The 17,715-nt window shown below is 46.7% G+C and overlaps 1 protein-coding gene across 2 annotated transcripts in view; it reads left to right on the plus strand.

The window, feature by feature from the left end:
- Positions 1-966: 966 nt before the first annotated feature.
- Positions 967-17,715, plus strand: part of dlk2 (delta-like 2 homolog (Drosophila)) — a 30,582-nt gene continuing 13,833 nt past the window's right edge. Inside the window, exons 1-4 of one of the 2 annotated variants that reach the window (XM_072277682.1) lie at positions 967-1,060; positions 10,129-10,217; positions 13,964-14,036; positions 15,745-15,875. In XM_072277682.1, coding sequence (XP_072133783.1) covers positions 1,044-1,060; positions 10,129-10,217; positions 13,964-14,036; positions 15,745-15,875 — 310 coding nt within the window. In that variant the 5' untranslated portion in view covers positions 967-1,043. Of the gene's footprint in view, positions 1,061-1,106; positions 1,285-10,128; positions 10,218-13,963; positions 14,037-15,744; positions 15,876-17,715 lie in introns of those variants that run through there. The other variant, XM_072277688.1, reaches the window with a different exon arrangement.

Raw genomic sequence — 17,715 nt, forward strand, 5'->3', positions numbered from 1 at the left:
ACCAATGACCACATTTCCAGTTAACCTGACGAAGTTTGCAGACAACATCAGTGTCATTGGACTGATCACCAGAACTAAAGAATCCTAGTACTGGTGTAATTCTACACTGCCATCCTCACATCAGCCATCACTGTCTGGCTTGGTGCAGCATCTGTCACAATATACGAAAATGACAGCGATCTGTCAGGTCAACAAAGTCATTGGCTGTGGACTACACATAAAAATTGCTGTAGTCTACCATCACTGCAGGACTTGTGTGCGTCCAAGACCAAAAAACAGCCAGGGACAAAAACAACTCTGTAAACACTATCCACCGTGCAAACTGTCTTTCCTTGTGGACAGTGCGATAGGGCTAATAAAACCTAAACTTCATAAACTTCATAAAAGTTTTCCTCCCCAGGCAGTTAATCTGATCGACCAATCTAGATATCCCCCACCACCTCCTCTATCTATTACCCCGAACAATGCACCGTGAACAGTTTAAACTGCTTTATATAACGTTGATAACACAGAAAAGACATACTGCTATTTGTGTACGTTTATCCACATCCGTATTTAGCAATATTTATAATTGTTGAATGCTGCTTTTGTTGTATGTCGCGGCAACACATCACAGCAAATTCTTGTCGATATATGGCGAACAAAGTTGATTCTTGTACCTTGTATCTTATTATTATACATGTACTGTTTACTCAACGAGCTTCACACCAACAACGAATCTCATTGCACCTTGTGTTTGTGACGATAAACTAATCTGAATCTGTGGGGTCAGTCGGGATTTCTGGAGAGAACCGGATGAGCGCCAGGGGGAGTTGGGAACCAGAGTGCTGAGCCTGTACAGGAGCTGACGGGCCGATAGGCCTGCAGCTGTGGGAAAGTTGCCTCTGGGTGCAGGAGATGGAGACACGCGACCGCCTGTCGGCCTCTTTAAGAGCAGTCGCTGGCAGGGCGCCAAGGCTGACAGCTGGCGTGCGACTGGCTCTCGGCCCTCGGCTCACAGCCGCTCTAGGCGGCGTTGTGTGAAGCGGCGACGGGCCGACAACATGGAGCTGGAGCGAGGGTGAGGTCAGGCTGCGGGCTGGGAAAAGGGCGAGAGGCGGTAGGAACGACTCAGGGAGCCGCTTCAGATCGGGTTCCGGAGCAGACGGGTGTCCTGGACAGGGCGGTGGGTCCCGGGACCACCCTCTTACTGAACTCCGGGGATCAAACCGACTTTACTTCTCACGCGTCAACATTAGCCTTCCTTCAGTTTAAGAAAAGTTTTTCTGATCGTGAAGTTAGGAGGTGGGTCCAGCCTGAAGGTTTACTGTTGTGTCTGACACACTCACTGCACATAGTGGAGGTGTACCATTTAAACACGGTGTGCCCGATGGTGGTGTCTAGTGTAGAGTTGTAAATGGGGTTACGGTGCTGTGTCTGTGTTTGACACCATATGTGTGTGGAGTTCTACCGTGGTGTCCGACACACTGTGTATGGCGGGGGCGGGGGTTGCTCTATAATGTCTGACACACTGTGTATATGTGTGTGTGTGTGTATGTATGTGTTTGTGTATATATATATATATATATAAACGCAGTTATAAAGTGTCCTACTTACTGGCTGTGCATATTTTCGCATGGTTTTGTAGGGTCCAAAGCATTGGATGTGTGTTTGTGTGTGTATGTGTACTATTTGTACATTGCCTGACACACTGGCCTTGTGTGTATGGGTGTGTGTACCATTTATGTGCCTGACACACTGACCTTTGTGTTTGTGTGTGCAGTTCTGTAATGTTTAATCCAATGTTTAATGATGCAGAGCAATTTTTGAAATGTCTGCCACACCAGCTCTGTATGGTGTGTGTGCACAGTTGTGTAGTGTCTGACACATTGGCTGTGTATATATGTGTGTGTGCACAATTGTGTAGAGTCTGATACACCAGCTGTGTGTGTAGTGTTCGATGTACTGGCTGTGTAGCATGTGACACGCTGGCCACAGTGTGTGTGTGTGTGTGTGTGCGCACTGTGGTACAGTGTCTGACACATTCACTGTATGTGGTGTTACAATCTCAACATTGAATTGTACATCACAGAAGCCAACCAGTTGGTCCACCACCACCACCCTGCCAGTGCTTTTCCCAATCTAGACTGATCTCATTTGCTGTTTTAGATTGTATCCACCTTTCCCATATAAGTGTGTAATTTCCTCTCCAATGTAGTGAGTGTATCTGATTTCACTCCCTCCTCAAACAGCACATTCCAGATATCAACTGAACTGTGTGTGTGTGTGTGGGGGGGGGACTTACCAATCACATTTCATTTAAAACAACTTCACACCTTGAATCTATGCTCCTTGTTTTTGCAACCCCTACCACAGGAAAATATTTATTTTCCCCATCCACACTTCTCATAATCTTCCATATTTACCCCTATCAATTCACCCATCGGCCTCTTTCACTCCAGGAAAAACTATCCCAGCCTATCCAGTCTCTCCTCATAAAATGTGCTCCAATCCAGGCAACATCCTGGGGAATGCCCTCTACACTTTTCCAGCACAATCACATCATTCTTCTGGTGTGGCAACCAGAACAGCGGATAATATTCCAAGTGGTGGCTGACACAGTGTCTAAGGGGTACAACAGGGTGCCTGCTGGTCCTCTCGTTCTGTGTATGTGGTATAGTGCCCGACCCACTTTGTGTTTAGAGGGTGACGGTATGTTGTCTTGCACAATGTACTTCCATTCTATCTATATCTGGGCACGGCCTAGGCTGTACCATGCGGTCTGTGCATCGGAGTGCAGTGAAGTGTCTGACACGTTCAGTGTTTTGGGAAGGTGCTAATGTCATGCAGACTGTGACTATAAATTGCTGATTGCACATTCAGTATGTTTGGAGATCCATCATGGTGTCACGCACGTTGTGGTATTCAGTATCGTTTCCGACACACTGCGTACATGGAGAATGGTATAATCATAGCAAAATTACAATTCATAAAAGGGCTAACAGTCTGTGGAGTCCACCCTGGCTTCCCACATGATGAACCCAGCTCGGCACACAAGACTGGCATCGCCCCAGAACACAATGAGGTTTTCTTGTACTTAACGATAGACTCTGCTCCTTGGCATTTTTATGAAGTGTCATCACTCCTTGATCCTTCAGCCAACAGGAACACTTTCTCTTCACCAACTCTGACTGTCCCCTTCACGATTTTAAATTCCTTTATCTGACCCCTCGTAAGCTCACTTCGCACTGTCAATCCTGGGTTCTCCTGCTTGTTTTACTACATAGAGTTGAAGCCTTCATTCCGAGAATCATTCTGATACACCCCTTCTGTAGCCTGTCGGAAATGTTCACATCAACACAATGGATTATTATACGATAACGACCGTTGGGTCTGCTTCACCGTTCAATCATGGCTGTACTTCTTCAACCCCATTCTCCCATCTGCGCCCGTGAAACTAGAAGACCTTAAACGTTGAATAAGAATTAGGGCATTTGGCCCATCAGGTCTGCTCTACCATTGCCTCATGGCTGAGTTATCCCTTTCAACCTCATTCTCCTACCTTCTCCCCACAACCTTTGACTAATCGAGAACATCAACCTCCACTTCAAATATACTCAATGACTTGGCTTCTGCACCTGTCCATAATGAATTCCACAGATTCACCACCGTCTGGTTAAAGAAATTCCTCCTTGTCGCTGTTCTAAATGAATATCTCTCTATCCTGAGGCTGTGTCCACCGGTCCTAGACTCACCCACTATGGGATACATCCTCTCCACATCCACTCAATCCATGCCTTTCAACCTTTAACAGGTTTCAATCAGATTCCCTTCGTTCTTCTAAACTCCAGCAAATACAGGCCCAGAGCCATCAAACATTCCTCGTATGCTAACTGTTTCATTCTCAGAATCATGCTTGTGCACTTCATCCAGACCCTCTTCAGCACATTTTTTCTTAGATGAGGAACCCCAAACTGTTCACAATACTCAAGGTGAGGCCTCACCAGTGCCTTATAAAACCTCAGCATCACATCCCTGCTCTTGCATTCTAGAAATGAATGCTGACAGGGCAATTGCCTTCCTCACCACTGACTCAAACTGCAAGTTAACCTTTTGGGTATTCTGCACAAGGACGCCCAAGTCCCTTTGCATTTCAGATTTTTGGATTTTCTCATTTAGAAAATAGTCTGCACATTTATTTCTACTACCAAAGTGCATGCCCACGCATTTTCCAACATTGTATTTCATTTGCCACTTTCTTGCCCATTCTCGTAATCTGTCTAAGTCCTTCTGCATTGTTTTCTCAACACTGCCTACCCCTCCACCAATCTTCGTATCATCTACAAACTTGGCAACAAAGCCATCTATTCCATCATCTAAATCATTTATATAATTCTTCAAATTCCCTCTCTTGGGATCCAGCACCAACCTGTTTTTCCCAACCTACATCAGAATCAGACTGGCTTATGTCATGAAATTTGTTGTAATGTGGCAGTGGTACATTGCAATACACAGATTACAGGAACAAGTCCGTGTGTTTTAAATCAAATCAGTGCAAAAAGAGAAAAAAGGTAGTGAGCTAGTGCTCATGGGTTCAACGTCCATTCAGAAATCTGATGGCAGAAGGGAAGAAGCTGTTCCTGAATGGTTGAGTGTGTATCTTCAGGCTCCTGTACCTCTTCACTAATGATAGCAATGAGAAGAGGGTATGTCCCAGATGATGATGTCCTTAATGACAGATGGTGCCTTTTTGAGGCATTAGTCCTTGAAGATGGCTTAGATGCTGGGGAGGCTAGTGCCCATGGTGGAGCTGAGTTCAAAACTTTCTACAACTTATTTCGATCCTGTGCAGTGGCCCTTCCCCGCCCCCATACCAGACGGTGATGAAGCCAGTTAGTGTTTTCCACAGTACATCTGTAGAAATTTGCATGTCTTTGGTGACAATCCAAATCTCCTCAAAATTCTAATGAAATATAGCCTCTGTCATGCCTTCTTTGTAACTACCTCGATATGTTGGGCCCAGAATAGACCCTCGGAACTGTAGAGGCCCAGGATCTTGACATTTCCCACTCTTTCCACTTCTGGTCCCTCGATGAGGACTGGTGTGTGTGTTCCCTTGTCTTACCCTTCCTGAAGTCCACGATCAATTCTTTCGTCTTACTGATGTTGAGTGCAAGGTTGTTGCTACAAAACCACTCAACCAGCTGATCTATCTCATTCCTGTACACTTTCTTATCGCCATCTGAAATTCTGCCAACAATTCGTCAGCAAATTTATAGATGTCATTTGAGCTGTGCCTAGCCACATGGTCGTGGGTGTGGAGAGAGTAGAGCAGTGGGCTGAGCACATGTACTTGAGGTGCACCAGTGTTGATGATCAGCAAGGTGGGGATGCTATTTCCGATTCACGTAGACTGTGGTCTTTCAGTGAGGAAGTCGAGAGTCCAATTGCAGATGAAGGTCCAGAGGCCCTGGCTTTAGAGCTTTTCGATCAGAACTGTAGGAATGTTTGTGTTAAGTGCAGAGCTGTAGTCAACAAACAGCATCCTGACCCAAGTATTAGTATTGTCCAGGTGATCCAAGGCCAGGTAAAGAGTCAACGAGATCGCATCTGCTGTAGACCTATTGTGGCAGTGGACAAGTTGCAGTGGGTCCAGGGTCTGTCTTAGGCGGGAGTTGATTCTGGCCATAACCAACCTATCAAAGCACCTCACTGTAGATGTGAGTGCTACTAGACAATAGTTGTTAAGGCAGCTCATCCTGCATATTGAAACCCGCCCCCCCCCCCACAACTATTGTAACATTGCCCTTATTACAATGGGAGATAGAAAAGGCATGTAATTTATGTCCCACATCCTGGCTGCTGTTCAGAGGCCTATATATACTGCAACTCCCATCAAGGTCTTTTTAATCTTGTAGTTTCTTAACTCTACCCACAAGGATTCTATGTTTTCCAACACTATGTCACCTCTTCCTAAGGATTTAATTTCATTTTTGACCAACGGAGCCACCTCACCCCCCCCCACCCCTGCCTGCCTGCCTGTTCTTTCAATCCAATGTGTATCTTTGAATGTTCAGCTCCCAACTACGATCTTCTTTCAGCCACGACTCAGTGATGCCCACAGTGTCATACCTGCCAATCTGGCTACTACAAGATCATTTACCTTATTCCGTATACTGCGTGCATTCAAATTTAACACCTTCAGTCCTGTATTCGTCACCCTTTTCGATTACTGCCCCAAGTTGCTTTTTAACTCATTCCGCTGACTGCAACCACACCCTATCATCTGCCTGTCCTTCCTCACAGTCTCACTGAACATTGCATTGACTTGTATACCGACTGCACTGTCCTCAGTCTCATCACTCCAGTTCGCATCCTCCTGCCGAATTAGTTTCAACCCTCCCCAACAATTCTAACAAACCTGCTCGCAAGGATTTTGGACTCCTTGGGTCTAAGTGTAACCTTTCCTTTTTGTACAAGTCATACCTTCTCCAGAAGAGATCCCAATGATCCAGGAATCTGAAATCCTACACCATGCACCACTTCCTCAGCCACTCATTCATCCTAATCCTGCCCTGACTAGCAAACTGCACTGGAAATAAACTGGAGATTACTACCTTACAAGGTCCTGCTATTCAGCCTCTTCCCTTACTCCCTACGCTTACGGTGCAGGACCTCTTCCGCTTCCTACCTGTTTCATTGGTGCCAACGTGCACCGTGACCCCTCTTGAAAATCTTATGCAGCCACTCTGAGACGTTCTGGACCCTAGCACCTGGGAGGCAACACACCACCTGGGCATCTTTTTTACTGGCCACAGAATCTCCTGTCCATCTCCTTAATTCTCAAGTCTCCTATCACTGTCGCTCTGCTTGACTTTACCATTCCCTGCTGAGCCTCAGTGCCACCAGCCTGGCTGCTGCTGTGCCCTGACAGGTCACCCTCCCCCCCCCCCCCCCCCCCCCCCAGCAGTATCCAAATGGATATACTTTTTGCTGAGGGGAATGGCCACATTAACTACTTACTCCCCTTACTTCTCCTGGTGGTTCTGAGGATGAAGCCTGCACTCTGGGTGTGACTACCTCAGTAAAAGTCTCACTTTCGAAGTTTTCAGCCTCCTAGATAGTCCTCAGTGCGTCCAGCTTCAATTCCCCTTCCTTGACCTTGTCAGTCAGGAGCTGCAGTAGAATGCACTGCCTGCAGATGTAGTCATCAGGAATACCATCAGGTACCTTGAAATCCCACATCTCACAGGAGGAGCATTCCACTGCCTGAACTGCCATCCTAACTATAATCATTATACCCCTCATTTCTCAAGCTTAATTTCTAGCCTCTGCCTATTTTTGCTTAAGCCTGTTGAGCCTAACTACTCCACTCACTCGGTGGCCATTCCACTTACACCCCAATTCCTTTAATTGGTCTCTGATCATTATTGCAGCCTATCAGAAAGTTCTGAAAGGCTCCAAGCTCTTTATAAACCTGGTGCATAAAGTATATCTGGAATCTTTAACCTTGTGACCAATCAGGAACTTGTCAATTTCTGCCTTAAATACACCCAACAACTTGGTTATAATACTCCAGTTATAACCCAACTGATGTCATGTGAATGCCCATCCTGATTTCCTTTCCTGTGTCCACCAGGACTCTGTGTAAAATGTCCTGTGCTTTTGTAACCACTTCCTCAACTTGCCCTATCACATGGAGCCCAGGTCTCCCTGCTCTTGCCCCCGCAGACCCATCTCCTCTATTTGTATTACTTCATTTAATCTGCATTGCATTTCACCATTCTGCCCATATCTTCATGAAGTCCATTTCTATGCTCACATTCCAAGTTTCATGTCATCTGCAGATTTGGTAATTGTGCCCAGGTCCAAGTCATAAAATTTATGAAGAAAAGCATTTTCTTTCCTGACACTTGGTTGTGACAGCCTCTTCCATCTCGTGCTCTTCATTGCTGGGGATATGCCCGTTAGCAATGTTCCCTCTGAGGTGTGCGCACGGGCACATCTTTTGCTACTAGTGTACGAGAGGTTGTCACCCTCTACCTCATTGGCATGTTCAGTGTGTTTCATGTTCATACACAATTTCATTTCCTTTTCTGGTTTCTGATGTGGATGGTGTTGACAATGTGGAGTTTGCAATGATTTTGTGGTAAACCATGTATATATGTTGTAACTCGGTTACCTGTCTGGACACACCCCTCTGCTGACTGCCCCTGTGGCTCCTCCCACAGAGTCCTGTATAAAGGTGTTCGCCTTGCCCCTCCCCCTCAGTCCGGGGGCAGACACTCACCGTGGAGGTCGTATTGTACAGCGAATAAAAGCCTTTCAGTATTTTACCAAACCTCAGTCTTTTGGAGTAATTGAAGGTGCTTCAGATTTGTCTGCAGATTTTAGAACTGGCTTATTTATACCATTTTATTGAAGAGAGTATTGATTCATTATGTCAAATTCCAAAGAAGCAAAGGGCGTGAAGCACAAAAGAACTGCTCGTTCATTTTAAGTGGAATGACTTAATGAAACAGTAGAAACTGCTCATGAGGTCAGGAACGTGCAGCGATGAGAAATATTTATGCTCAATACAGAAAATGGCGTTAACTGCATATATTGTTGCAATGCAAAAGTTGCCGGAGAATTTGCAAGTGGGAAAAAGAGGAGTGATATTTAGAAACATAACTTTTTAAAGCGTAATTTAGCAAGCAAATCGCATATCTGTGCAAAAGCACTGGCAAGGAAATCCTTAATTACCAGCTGCAAGCCTGCCGCGTATGTTTTGTGAGAGTGCAGATAAACGAGAGTGAAAAAGATCAAAGCCAGAGGAGACAAAAGTTCTTATTGACAGTTTATTTCTTTTTAACAACGAGCAGCAAGCTGGGCTTCATAGTTTATTATCTTTAGACTAGCTTCACGTTTACTTCCACTTAAAAATTCAGTGCGCACATGTTGTTGTCACCAGGCAAAAAAATTGCACAGTGTGAGATTTTGATGCACACTGGTCATTACAAAGGAGAGGAAACGTTGCCTGTGGGCAGCGTTTGATCAACAGCTTCAGAAAGTCCATTATAAATCACATCAACATAATTTCCCTTTTCAATTCTTTCTCTTACTGCAAAGTAAACCTACATTAACCTGTCTTCAGCAACACTGACAACACACACAGAATACAAGAGGATCTCAACAGGTCTATGGAGGGAAATGAGCAACACTGGCTTCCCCGAATCAAACCAAATAACTACTCATTCATCCTTCATTAGCATTTCTAAATCTTCGCAGCAATGACAGGGCTGGAGTTGATGGTGTTTATTTTTGCATTTGAGAGATTTCTGCTCTGTGCTTTATCCTAATGCAGACCTGGTATACTGTCTGACAACCTCGGAGTGTACACTTGAGTTTGAAATCCTGTGTGCATGTGGGGATTTTGTCGAACATTATGTATATCAAAATAGAGCATAATGCCTGATATTGGGGCCATAGTGCCTCATACACTCTGCACATCTATGTTGGCACAATATTTTGTGTGCTTTTGTATGGAATTACAGACAAGGTGTGATTTAGTCACTGTGGGTGTGAGTTCCAGATACAGTAACCTTGCTGGAGGTAGTGTACAGTGTTTGATGTTCTCTTGGTCTGTAACGAACATACAACATATATACTGTATATATCTTAAAGACCTCGTGTGTCTTTTGATGGCACAGTACAGTGACTATGCAAGTTCAGTGACCTGTCTATCACTCACTGGAGCATCTTGTTTAAATGTAGAGCATTCTCTAAGGACGAACGTGCAAGTTTCCCTCATCCAGGGATCTGGAACACGAGATCAATGAGGGATCAGCTGTTGAGCAGAAATTTCCTCACCCAAGGGGCATCGATACTTCAGAATTCCCAGTCTGAGGGTTGCAGAGGTACAGTCACGGAGGGTGTTCTGGACACCAGTTGATCTTTACATACCAACGGAATTCAGGAATGTGGGGTGAAAACAGGAACGGGGCTTCGAAGTGAAGGTCAGCTCTGATCTTACTGAATGGCGGAGTAGATGTGAGGGAGAGATTGATCTATATGTGCTTATTTGTACATTCACTGATTGGACGTGGAAACTGGATTACTGGAGATGGAATTGTCACTCTCATTCTTTTCTGTCTGCTTTCCTTTCAGAGTCCTCTGGCACACCGGAAGGATGGTCACCCTTGGGAAAATCGTTTTGGCTCTTTGGACGCTCTGTTCCCTCTGCGCCTTCATCCAAGGTCACTGCTCTTGGGCGAAGCTGGGGCCTTGGCCAGGCAGAGCTGGCTGCTGGTGCACTGAGTTTTGGGGGGAGGGGGGAATGTGGGGCAGGGGTGAGGGTCCAGTTCGCTGGCGAATGCAATGCACAGGTAGGGGTAGTGATAACCATCACTATGACATGCTTCCCGAGGCACAGGGAGAAATGCTGGTGCCACTCAGAATCACAAGAGGGAAGGAGGCCGTTTGAGCTGAGGGGCTGATGAAGTTGGTGTGTTTGAAAAGTAACGTCTTTGATAAGGTTACATATGGGAGACTGGTCAAGTCGTCCATGGATTCATGGAAAGTTGGCAGGTTGGATCTGAAACTGAGACAGGTGGCAGCATTTATGGAAAAGGGTAAAAAGTCTGTGTTTCAGGACTCGTGAAGGGTCTCAGCCCAAACTGTTGACTGTTTACTCTTTTTCCAAGTGATCTTCAGTTATTTCCCAGTCCCTGAACCACTGAAGGAAGACTGATCAGAGATTGGATGTGGGTGTGATAGGAGACAGAGGTGATAAGGATGGTTACTTTAGTGACTGGAAGTCGGTGAGCAGCAGTGTATCACAGGGGTCAGGGCTGGGTGCTTTATGTTTGATATATATTAATGTGAATAGGGGAGGGATGATTTTTAATTTTGCAGGACATTGATTGTTTTGCTGATAATGGGGAGGCAAATGTCTACAGAATTATGTTGATCCGCTGGAAGACCTGACAGAGCAATGGCAGATGGAACAATGTGAGGGAAGCAAAGTTAACACACACAAAATGCTGGAGGAACTTGTCAGGCCAGGCAGCATCAATGGAAATGAGAAAAACAGTCAACGTTTCTGGCCAAGGCCCTTCATCAGGACTGGAGGGAATGTATTCAGGAGAAGTGATTAGGCTTGGATATGCACAGTGAATGGTAGGATCCTGGAGTTCGTGAGGTACCAGGGACTCCTGGTGCCCATGTCCAAGCATTCCTGAAGGCAGTGGCACAGCTAGGTGAGGTGGTTAAGAAGTCACATGGATACTTGCCTTAATTAGCACAGAATATAAAAGCAAGGAGGTCTTGGAAGAACTTAATAAAACATTGGAATATTGTGTACAATTCTGGTCACAGTGCGGAGGAGATTCCCCAGGATGTTGCCTGGGATAATGTTTCAGTTTTATGGAGAGACTGTGTTTGTTTTCCTTGTGGTGGAGATGGATCACAATTAAGGGCAGGTGAAGGAGATATCCTTCTCATCGATAAGGTTGCTGTAAAGAGGTGGGCACTGCCTGAGGGATGGAGGGAGCAGGTAATTCTACAACACTGAACAGGTGTTGGATGTGCATAGGTAAATGAATGAAATGTAGAGGCATAGAAAGGGCTAGGAACTCGAAAATGGGATCAGTATTATGGGCAGCATGAGACCCAATGGGCTGAAGTGTGTGGTTTTGAGCTGCATATCTCTTTGGCTCTCTGACCCCACACCATATCTCCCCGAAGCCTGATAGTTCTGTCCTTACCAACATCCATTTAGCTCCATTTTGAACGCCACGTTAAACTTTTCTTCACAATCACCCAGCCAGTTCACTCCAGACTCCCACCCTGTAAAGTCTAAAACAAGTTTTCATGCAATTCTTGGTTCATCTGCCAACCTAAGGTTCTTTGTGTCTCCGTGAGGGGGGGGGGGCCAGAGTCTCCGTGGGGGGGCCGGAGTCTCCGTGAGCGGGGCCGGTGTTTCTCCATCTGCAGCAGCAAAGGAACTCAGCAGCTGGAGCAGCAGTTACTGCCTCATGCTCCCATGCACAACTCAACAATTTTACCATCTTTATCCCTTCCGTCCTGCCCTCAAATCTACGTGGACGTTTTTCAATGCCCCTCTCCCTTTTCTCAATCTCTCTGACTCCATCTCCGCAGCATACAAATGCTGCTTGATCTGCTGAGTTCCTCTGTTGGGTTGTTTGTTGCTCCAGATTCCAACATCTGCAGCCTCCGCTGCCACTCCATCATGCTTTTAAACACCACATCCAGGTCCCTTTCTGTGTTGAAGAACTCAGCTTCTGCAGTAAATCTCAGAACTGAGATCCTTCTTTGCAAGAACATTTATAGGAAATCTCTCCATCTTTGGGGCCTTCAACAGCTTGAGAGGTGTGTGGTTAGATTCAAACTACCACAACTTCATAACAAAAAGATGGCAGGGATTGACTCCCCTGCAAGAGGGGAGAGGGGAGTGGTGAGGATTGACTCCCCTGCACGGGGGTAGAGGGGAGTGGTAGGGATTTTCTCCCCTGCAAGGGGGGAGAGGGGAGTGGTGGAGATTTTGTCCCCTGCACGGGGAGTAGTTGGGTATTGGTTTTCCTGCACGGGGGAGAGAGGACTGGTGGGGATATTGTCCCCTGCACGAGGGAGAGGGGAGTGTTGGGGATTGGCTCCCCTGCACGGGGGGGGGGGGGGGGGAGGAGTGGTTTTTGTCTCCTGCATGGGGGGAGAGGGGAGCGGTGGGGATTTTGTCCCCTGCACGAGGGGGAGAGGGGAGTGGTGAGGATTGACTCCGCTGCATGGGGGGAGAGGGGAGTGGTGAGGATTTTGTCCCCTGCACGAGGGGGAGAGGGGAGTGGTGAGGATTGACTCTGCTGCACGGGGGGGAGAGGGGAGTGGTGGGGATTTTGACCCCTGCATGGGGGGGAGAGGGGAGTGGTGGAGATTTTGTCCCCTGCACAAGGGGAGAGGGGAGTGTTGGGTATTGGTTCTCCTGCACGAGGGAAAGGGGAGTGGTGGGGATTTTGTCCTCTGCACAGGGGGAGAGAGGAGTGTTGGGGATTGGCTCCCCTGCACGAGGGGAGAGGGGAGTAGTGGGGATTTTGTCCCCTGCACGAAGGGGAGAGGGGAGTGGTGAGGATTGACTCTGCTGCACGGGGGGAGAGGGGAGTGGTGGGGATTTTGTCCCCAGCATTGGGGGGGAGAGGGGAGTGGTGGAGATTTTGTCCCCTGCACAAGGGGAGAGGGGAGTGTTGGGTATTGGTTCTCCTGCACGAGGGAAAGGGGAGTGGTGGGGATTTTGTCCCCTGCACGGGGGGAGAGAGGAGTGTTGGGGATTGGCTCCCCTGCACGGGGGGAGAGGGGAGTGGTGGGGATTTTGTCCCCTGCACGGGGGAGAGGGGAGCGGTGGGGATTCTGTCTCCTGCACAAGGGGAGAGGGGAGTGGTGGGGATTCTGCCCCCTACATGGGGGAGAGGAGAGCGGTGGGGATTCTGTCTCCTGCACGGGGGGAGAGGGGAGTGGTGGGGATTTTGTCCCCTGCACGGGGGGAGAGAGGAGTGTTGGGGATTGGCTCCCCTGCACGGGGGGAGAGGGGAGTGGTGGGGATTTTGTCCCCTGCACGAGGGGGAGAGTGGTGGGGATTTTGTCCCCTGCACGGGGGGAGAGGGGAGTGGTGGGGATTTTGTCCCCTGCACGGGGGGAGAGGGGAGTGGTGAGGATTGACTCCCCTGCAGGGGGGGAGAGGGGAGTGGTGGGGATTTTGTCCCCTGCACGAGGGGGAGAGGGGAGTGGTGGGGATTGGCTCCCATTCATCGAAGGACCGAAAGGAGTTTGTTCGAATGTTTGCCTCCTATACAAAATGAAAATAGTGAGGCTGTGAGTGCAGCAGGAGTGGCTTCTACACAGGAGATCTCTGGGAACAGCATATGAGAGTTGAAGTGGACTTAGCAAGTGTTGTGAAGTGTGACTGACTGTGATCATCTCATCTCTCCATCTCTAGGTGAAGAGGTGGTGCCGTGTGTACCTGGCTGTAAACTGGCGCATGGACACTGTGAGAAGGCTGGGGTGTGCAGGTACAGTTTCCAGTGTAAACTACAAATTGGGGAAGTCTGTAAAGACAGGAGGCAGAGAGTCTTTATCCAAGTTGCACCTTTGTCAGTTGATTATTTCCAACTAAATGGCAAGGAACCCTTATGGCAGGCAGTCGATCACGAACAAGGGGGTGCAAGGAACAAACTGCTGGAGGAACTCAGTGGGTCAGGCTGCATCTGTGGAGGCAGAGGGATGTTTGATGTCTCGGACCAAGAGCCTGTATATTGGCCATCCTTTTTTTTTGTAACCCAACCTTCTGTCTTAAAATTATTCAAATACCCTTCTTCCCTGCCTCCTGCGGGAGGGAGTTCTGAAGACTTGTACCTACTGAAGGAGAAAGAAAATTCTCATCTTTTAAATGGAAGTCCCTAATTTTAAAACTGATACCCGATGCTAGATAATTCCACAAGAGGAAACATATTAACCCCCTCAGAAATTTGTATGTTCCATTTAAGTCTTCCCTCATTTTCTGAGCTTCAGAAAATAAAAGCCTGACCTGTCCAAACTTTCCTCATCGGACAATGTCCAGGATTAGGGTTAGCCCTGAATACTTTCTCTGAACTGCTCCCAACATACTACCAATATACCTTAAATAGGCCCAGCACATTCCCCACACACTACTCCACCCTTGTCTCACCTTCACCCTTAAGAAATGAAGCACATTCTGCTCATTCCTGCATCCAGCAATAATGATAATGTTCTGTTACCTTAACTTTTCTACCTTCTTTTTGTAAATGTGCCCAGATCCATTTGCAAATTGGAGCTCTGCAATATCTCTTCACTTAGATCATATCCTTAAGTTTTGCTTTTCTTGTCAATGCATGCACTTTTGCATTTCCCACTTGGTGTTTCAGATTGTTGCCCACACAACCTCGTAACCACTTCATGTCTTCTCACGACTATCCTACCTACACTTAGCAACCGTGTCTTTTTGTGTCTCCATCCAAAGTCATATGAATAGTAAAAAGTTAGCAGACCAGCACTGATCCTTGTGGGAACACCACAGCTATCGATGCAAGTTTCTGCTCCCTGTTAGCTGCCAATCTTCTCTCTCTGCCAGGTGCTTCCTTGTATCTTGTGAGCTTCTATTTTTCTCAATAGCCTTTGCTGCAGCACCTGATGAAATGCTTTCTGGAAATCTAGATACTGTTGAACGAACAGCTCCCCTCTATCGACAGCGTTACTTGTCATCTGCTTCACACATTATCTGCTGCCGTGTGTTCGCTGGATGGCAAAGTGGGTAGAGTCCCTGCTTCACAGCATTCAGGACCTGGGTTTGATCCCGACTGTCGATGTGAAGTCTGCACATCCTCCCGTGACCGTGTGGGTTACCCCCAGCTACTCCAGTTTCTTTAATTTAGAGAAAATAAGTAAATTACACACACAACCAATTAATCTACTAACGGTTACATCTTTGGAATGTGGTAGGAAACCCACGCAGTAACAAGGACAGTGTCCAAACTCCTTACGAACAGCAGTGGAATGGAATAGCGTTTTGTTAACTCTCCCATATTGTACATTGTGTGTAGGTGAATGATAGAATCAGAGGGGAGGTTGATTTGCTGTTTTCCAATTTCCAAGATTCAGGGAACCTTCTCTGAGTCTAAGGGAATAAGATGCGATCTTGTAAAGAATCTGAAAGATGTTTATTTTCTCCTTCCTCTTGGTCCTCACTCGCACTCCTGACAGGTGTGACCCTGGATGGGAGGGTGAATTTTGTGAACAGTGCGCCCAGTCTCCAGGCTGTATACATGGAACCTGTCACCAGCCTTGGCAGTGCATCTGTGAGAACGGCTGGACTGGAAGATTCTGTGACAAAGGTGAGGTCCAACTTGACAGAATGGTTGGAAGAAACACAAGTTGTTGTTTCATACACAACACAGAGCAGCAACAACTACCTACATTTTGCAAGCATGCCTTCCTTGTCTTCATCTGGTGGTACTGTCAGAGTGAAGGATACTGGGATTCGACGTCAGGAAGAAATGTTGAAGAGATGGCAACTGATATGCTGCGGTAACCTCAGTTAGAGGTGTGCGGATATTTTAGGATCAGAAAGGTTCCAATTATAAGTACGAAGAAAATGAGCCTCACAGCCCTTCAAGCTTGCTCTGCCATGTAATAAGACTGCTGATCTTGGAGAGATGTGATCATAAAGAAATTGGAAAATAAGGAGGGAAATGTGATCATGTAGGCAGTGCACAACAGGGAGATAATGTTGTTGACTGAGCACAGGGTGAGGGATGAATGGGAGCCAGAGTGAAATCTTTCCGGTGGTCAAAGATCCTTATGGTTTAGGATAACTCTCTGCCTTGAATCCCACACGTATTACAATGACAGGTACCCTGCATAAGATCTGCAGATTTTTTTGCCAAAAATGGGCAGTTGGTGATTGACAGGACAATTGTGTGGTTGGTTCAGCAAGGACCCATTTTCTCATGCACTTCAGTGAAGATGTCTGTCGTGGCTGGAAGCTCACTGAGCAGAAACCAAAACAACCATCACCTCGAACTGAAGTTGCAGCTACTTTGCTTCAGCAGTGGAGGTGGTCGAGGTCGAACAGCGGTTCGTTCGGCCCACGCCGGAAGGGTGTTTGTAAAAGTGAAGAGAAGCAATGAGGAAAGGACGGATGGGACAACATAGGTCTGACTGATTTCAATTGTAACTTGGTGGACCTGTTGCTGAGATTTGCAACATTGTTAGCATGGAAACACACTTTTGTTAGCAGGTAGACTTGATCCCTCTCTGTTACTGGTCAGAGGAATTTGAGAGATTACAAAGATCTTGCAGAACGATGGTGATTATTAACTGAAAGCGAGGTGGAACCAAATTCCATAGTAATGTAATTGGGCACTGGAGACTGAATTGAAGGGTAGAGCACTTGGACAGCCTTACAGAGAGCCACTTAATCTGGATTTCTCCTGGTGCCACATAATTGTCAGGGCAAGAATAGAAAGATAGAACAGATGAATGTGTGGTTGAGGAACTGGTTCTGGGGCAGGGCTTCAGATTCTTGGATCATTGGAACCTCCTCTGGGACAGGGGAGACCTCTACAAGAGGGATGGACTGCATCTTAACTGGAAGGAAGAAGTATTCTGGCTGGAATGTTTGCTAGAGCTGCTTGGGAGGGTTTAAACTAGTTTGGCAGGTGGATGGGAACCAAAGCACAAGGTCAGAAAGTGGAAGGATTGAGAGGAGTGTAGATGGCATGACCATGAGCAAAGTAAAAGAGTCAAAGGGAAAGACAGGTTAAAGTGTGTGTACTTTAAGTATTATGGTTAATGGTGATGAACATGGAACATCACATGGATGAATGATTAGATTAGATTAGATTATGAGAACACTCAGTCCTCATTTGTCATTTAGCAATGCATGCATTAAGAAATGACACAATGTTCCTCCAGAGTGATACCACAAAAAAAAGAACAAACCAAAGACTAACACTGACAAGACCACATAATTATAACATATAGTTACAACAGTGCAAAGCAATACCATAATTTGATAAAGAGCAGACCATGGGCATGGTAAAAAAAAAGTGTCAAAGTTCTGATCGACAAAGTTCCGGTAGTCCCAATAGCAGGCGGCAAAAGGGAGAAGCTCTCCCTGCCATAAACCTTCAGGCGCCAACAACTGCCAATGCTTTGGAAGCACCCGACCAC

This window comes from Mobula birostris, chromosome 2 (genome assembly GCF_030028105.1).
Source record: "Mobula birostris isolate sMobBir1 chromosome 2, sMobBir1.hap1, whole genome shotgun sequence".
Taxonomy (NCBI): Eukaryota; Metazoa; Chordata; class Chondrichthyes; order Myliobatiformes; family Myliobatidae; genus Mobula; species Mobula birostris.